Source organism: Raphanus sativus, unplaced genomic scaffold (genome assembly GCF_000801105.2).
Source record: "Raphanus sativus cultivar WK10039 unplaced genomic scaffold, ASM80110v3 Scaffold0139, whole genome shotgun sequence".
Lineage (NCBI taxonomy): Eukaryota > Viridiplantae > Streptophyta > Magnoliopsida > Brassicales > Brassicaceae > Raphanus > Raphanus sativus.
This window is the reverse complement of record NW_026615459.1, coordinates 39,339-45,338: the sequence shown is the minus strand read 5'-3', so window position 1 is coordinate 45,338 and position 6,000 is coordinate 39,339. Positions and strand designations below refer to the sequence as shown.

At 34.5% G+C, this 6,000-nt stretch overlaps 2 protein-coding genes across 2 annotated transcripts; one reads left to right on the top strand and one right to left on the bottom strand.

Moving 5' to 3' along the window:
• The first annotated feature begins 957 nt into the window (after positions 1-957).
• LOC108838268 (glycosyltransferase 6) lies at positions 958-3,976 on the top strand. The gene has a single exon (XM_018611230.2). The coding sequence runs from the start codon at positions 2,608-2,610 to the stop codon at positions 3,913-3,915; it is 1,308 nt and encodes a 435-aa protein (XP_018466732.1). The 5' UTR covers positions 958-2,607; the 3' UTR covers positions 3,916-3,976.
• Positions 3,977-4,447: 471 nt separating this feature from the next.
• LOC108853044 (uncharacterized) lies at positions 4,448-5,260 on the bottom strand. The gene has a single exon (XM_056996149.1). It carries the CDS (start codon positions 5,102-5,104, stop codon positions 4,655-4,657), a length of 450 nt encoding a protein of 149 aa, XP_056852129.1. The 5' UTR covers positions 5,105-5,260; the 3' UTR covers positions 4,448-4,654.
• Positions 5,261-6,000: the final 740 nt, after the last annotated feature.

The window sequence follows — 6,000 nt, the reverse complement described above, 5'->3', positions numbered from 1 at the left end:
TGGAAGTTTCTTTAAGGAATATTACGCTTTCATATATAATTGGTGATGATTTGTTTAAAGAACTAAAGATTCTTCGATAATCAATGTCCAAAAAAGTTCGAAACAAATTATTCTTTTATCGCATATTTTTGACCATTTCGGTGTAGTCACCACAATTGAAAGAAATTGTTTGAAATAGATCCTAATAAAGATTTATTTGCAATCTTCATGTTACCAGAAAAATTAAATGAGTTAGTTATATTATCAATTAAAATGGTTATGGTTAAAAGATTTGACTATATGTATCTAAAGGATGATTTTATAAAAGAAATGTAAGTAAAATTATTTTTATAACAATAGATGTATATAATATCATTGTTTTTATAAATAAATTATAGATTTTGATTTTTAATGAATATTTAAAACATTTTTACTGTTTTGCGATATTAATAAAATATGTATAAAGGCATAATTTTAAATTTTGATTGGGGCAGTATCAAAGGTTGGTCCGGCACTGCATCTTATTGCCGGGTTAATGCAGCCTGAAAATATCAATATATCATTTAGAATTATTTACATCAAAATAAAAATACATGGGCTTCTATAGGATGTTTAAGGTCCACTGGAATTTTTTCCAATATGATCTACCAGTTTTAAAATCATAACAAATGGCCTAATTCAATTTATTCAGTTGGACTTCATATATCTAATTGCTATAGATCTGTATTTTTAAAAATGTATTTGGGTAACTTTTCCAATAGTTTATATTGTTTCTGTCTACTTTGTTTAAAAAATACAGATTATAATTTATAAATTATATTATAATCACTAAATTTATAGTATAATTTTATGAAAACACACAACATCAAAACTAAATACTCTAATATTTTACACTATTATTTTTCTGTCACCAAGTCTAATGAAAATATTACCAAAAAAAGAAGAATACAACGTTATAGTTTAAAATTTTACAATAAACAAAATGTACAAGATGCCCCAATGTCAAAATTCAATAATCTTTTTTTTGTCATCGATTTTTACAGAATTCAATAATTTATAAAAAAAATTACAACAAACAAAAACATATAATCATGTAGAACATATATCTGCGCGAAAAGCTAGTATTTATGAATAAGCTAGTTTTATATGTCGACCGATTTCAGGATCTTATTCGAAATAAGAAATGATTTGGTGTCAATAATCTTGATTTCTATTTTTCTTACCATACATTTTAGTTGACTAATTCACCTCAAATCTAAGCTAATAACCCCAAAATCAATATCAACTTAAGATACATCTAAAGCTGTTTTTTAGAGTTTTTACTTTTAACTGCGCAAATAGGCTATGTTGTAGTTTTAATATTTTGAGGTTTTCTCATTTTCCATCATCATCAGCGTCGATGGGAAAGCAAGGCGGTGCAAAGACCAGAACCGATGTCTGTTTCTCAGATGGAATCATCTTCTTCGCTGGAGCCTTCATGTCTCTAATTCTCGTCTGGTCCTACTTCTCAATTTTTTCACCTTCCTCTAATTTCACTTTATTTCGACAAAACACCGAACCAATCAAATGCTCCGGAGATTTTTTGATGTTTCAAAATATAAAATGTTTTGATACTTTTAAAGTATTTTAATTTTATAGAAAATTTGTTAACCAATAATAGTTTACTACATATTTATAATTAGATAATTTATATTTAATTTATATTATTTAATGATATTATATTCTAAAAAGTAAATTTCTTAATTATTGTGCATTCAAGCAAAACTTGGGTTACTTTTTCAAAATTGATTTATTATTTTGCCCTAGAGTTAAAAAAAATTCTAGATCTGCCACTAAGAAGATAGGTAACTTGGGTTACTTTTTCAAAATTGATTTATTATTTTGCCCTAGAGTTAAAAAAAATTCTAGATCTGCCACTAAGAAGATAGGTGTCTTTGATGGATACAGAGCTCTGTTTTCATGGTTGACTTTTTCAACTTTTGTTAGGTAAAAAGGAAAAAAGAAAGATAGGAGATTGGGTAACAAAATCGAAAACATTGAAAACTAAGATGGATCCTGGCCTGAAAATGCTGAAAACCTGAAACTGTGGATAATCTTATCTTAGGCCCAAAATCACCACTTTATGTATATATTACATTGTATAACTATATATAAATAAATTGTCGTAAAAAATCTATATAAATTAATTAAGCAAATAACCATGAAAATTAATTCATTACAAAGGTTTGCTTACTATTTAATTTACTCAATAGTGACCTTTAATGATCATTCTTATTTTGGAGATGATGCTACAAATTATATGTATTGGTATCTATATATAGAGCTTATCTTTTTATCAGTGGAAACTGCATTGTAAGGAAACTTATTTATGAATAAGCTAGTTTTATATGTCTTTTGATTTCAGGATTTTACTCTAAATAAGAAAAGATTTTCTGTCAATAATCTTAATTTCTATTTTTCAAACCCATACATTTAGTTGACCAATTCACCTCACATCTAAGCTAATAACTTGCAATACATCTAAAGCTGTTTTTCAGAGTTTTACTTTACCACCCAAATCGGCTACGTTGTAGTTTTAATACTTTTCACAGTTAGAGGTTCTCCCATTTTCCATCTTCATCATCATCTATGGGAAAGCACGTCGGTGCAAAGACCAGAACCTCTGTCTGTATCTCAGATGGAGCTGTCTTCTTTGCCGGAGCTTTCATGTCTCTAACTCTCGTTTGGTCTTACTTCTCAATCTTTTCACCTTCCTCCAATTTCACCTTATTTCGACGAGACAACGAACCGATTAAATGCTCCGGTTTCGACATGCAATCCGACCCGGAAGATCCCGGTTTTTACGACGATCCGGACCTAAGCTACTCCATCGAGAGACCAATCACGGGATGGGACGAGAAACGGAAGCAATGGCTCGAATCTCACCCCTCGTTCAAACCCGGTTCGGAAAACCGGATCGTGATGGTAACCGGTTCTCAACCGGCTCCGTGTAAAAACCCGATCGGAGACCACCTACTGCTCCGTTGCTTCAAGAACAAAGTCGACTACTGCCGAATCCACGGCCACGACATCTTCTACGGCAACTCTCTGCTTCACCCCAAGATGAATTCGTATTGGGCGAAGCTCCCGGCGGTTAAGGCGGCGATGCTCGCTCACCCCGAGGCCGAGTGGATTTGGTGGGTCGACTCCGACGCTATTTTCACCGATATGGAGTTCACGCCGCCGTTGCACCGTTACCGTTATCACAATCTCGTCGTTCACGGTTGGCCGAGTATTATTTACGATAAACAGAGTTGGACGGCCGTTAACGCCGGCGTTTTCCTTATTAGAAACTGCCAATGGTCGATGGAGTTAATTGACACGTGGAAGAGTATGGGCCCGGTGAGTCCGGACTACGCTAAGTGGGGTCCGATCCAACGGTCTATATTTAAAGATAAGCTGTTTCCCGAGTCGGATGATCAGACGGCTCTGATTTATTTGCTGTATAAACACAAAGAGGTGTATTACCCTAAGATATACCTCGAAGCAGAGTATTATTTCCAAGGGTATTGGATCGGTGTCGTCGGGGGTTTCTTCGCTAACGTGACGGAGCGGTATCTCGAGATGGAGCGAGAAGAGGCCACGTTGCGGAGACGGCACGCGGAGAAGGTGAGCGAGCGATACGGTGCGTTTAGAGAGGAGAGGTTTTTGAAAGGCGAGTTTGGAGGGAGAGGGAGTCGCCGGAGAGCGTTCGTGACGCATTTCACGGGCTGTCAGCCTTGTAGTGGGGACCATAATCCGAGTTACGATGGTGACACGTGTTGGAATGAGATGATCAGAGCCCTTAATTTCGCTGATAATCAGGTGATGCGCGCGTACGGGTACGTTCATACTGATCTCAGTAAGACTTCTCCTCTCCAACCTCTGCCGTTCGATTATCCTGATGAGACGTGGTGATTTTTGTTGTATGGTTTAATTTTGTAGTTATTATAAATGGTTTGGAATATTTTCTAGTTCATTACATTAGTCTTTTATTAGAAGAATTTTAGTGATAGATCAAATGAAGAAAAAAAACTAAAACTAAAAAAAGAAATTGGACGTAGAAGTTTTATCCATGTCCCATGCATGACACGACCAACCTTTTGCATTTAGTTGAAACACATTATGAATTTATGAATATAAGTCAAAGCTATTTAATATCATATGCTTCAACATGCATCGGAAAAAAAACAAAAACATGCATCAGAAAAAATGTGACTAGTCTGTCGTAAAATTTATTATATTCTATTTCCTCAAATCATCCACACCATTATGAGCTAAAAAGGAAAATCATGAGCTTCCATTCATATAATAATTGGGTTGGTGATGTACATATCTAACTATCTAGCTGCCTAGTTGGTTAGTTATCATATCACAATCACATGTATAATAGGACCTTGTGTATTTGCGTACACGTAACACATCTATTAATTATAATAATAACGATATATGAGAGAAGACTAATTCATTATATATGGAAGAAAATGGAATGTTTAAAATATTATACAAACGACATTACGTTAGACACATTTGTTTTCACTTTTACAACAATATGGTAAAGCAGTACACACGCATTTGTTTCACTCTTTAATCAATTAAAGAGACCCAATGACTCAATCACTGAACCACACAAGAAACGGAATATTACATACAATAGTTACTGGAGCGCGTAAGTATACTTAGCAACACTGTAACTCTTACTCCTTTGAGTCATCTTGTGATTACTCCCAAAATTAATCAAAGGACTTGTCTCATCAATTCTCTCAAACCTGTGATGATCATCGCAACTTCTCACACTCTTTGCCTTCCTCAATTTCATGGGCGGTCCATGGCACGTATCAACGGTCGTACTCCTAGCTGATGCGGATCTTACAAGCTGAGCTACACGATCCTCTATGGCCCTCGCGGAATTTTGGGAGTGGCTTGCGCTTAGACTTCGTGGGAGAGAGCTTACGGAGCAGACTGGTATTCCAAAAGACATGGTGCCGCCAAGGTCATGGGAAGATAACTGATTCATGCTTTGTATGTACAAGTCTCTAGCTTTGACCAAAATCTTTACGGGAACCTTTATGTACTTCCGTAGCCTGGTCTCCTTTTTCGTGCTCATATTTTCTTACAAGAGATTCCAAAGTTCCCACTTTTCCAAAACACACAAAAAGAAAGCTGTATTTAAACAGAGAAGAGAAGTTAGTTTAGTACTACAAAGTTTCGCTCGGGAAATTTAGCAATTGATATCAAACTTAATAAAATATGGTTGATGGCATTTGCGTACGGAGATACCATAGTATTTAATAAGTATAGCACGAGTTTTTCGTTGACTAAATTTTTATAACATGAGATGTTGAGAGTTTGATGTAAACCATACTAACAAGCTAAAATTTTATTATGACAACCAAAATAAAGGTTATCTTACTCTCAAATGGGGCGCCTATTTAATTGTGATCCCCAAATTATTAGACCCATTGTACTATTTTTATATTATGTGCAAGAGAAAAAAATGTAAACTCAACAGTTGACTTCAAAATATGAAAATAGAAGATGTGAACATTATACCATGAAACTAATTGAAATAACGTATAACAGCTAAGCTAACTAATACTTAGACACAAATCAACGTATTTGAACAATTTTTTTTATCATATATAACAATTTCAACGTTTCTAACGAGATCAAGATTATATTAAGCTTGAAGTAATGGAGTCTGAATGAGTCTGCATTGACCAAACAAAGTTATTGGGTTGTCCCTTTCTAACTAGTACATGAGAGCTGTAACGTTGAAATTATTTTTGACATGATGACAGCTTAGATCGATGATAGTTTAGCAATCCAAGCTTGTTTTAATCATGTTTAGTATTGTGACATCTTCTCATCTTCTTTACAACAAACTGAATTGCAACCCTCTTAATGTTTCGTAAATCCATACAACGATTTACCTTTTACCTCAAGGCTTGATGTAGCTCCCAAAGTAGCGGAACCCTAATAATTTGAAGCTCTTTGATGATC

Coding starts and splice junctions, on each gene's coding strand:
- LOC108838268 (XM_018611230.2), top strand. CDS start 2,608: ATGGGAAAGCACGTCGGTGCAAAGACCAGAACCTCTGTCTGTATCTCA.
- LOC108853044 (XM_056996149.1), bottom strand. CDS start 5,104: ATGAGCACGAAAAAGGAGACCAGGCTACGGAAGTACATAAAGGTTCCC.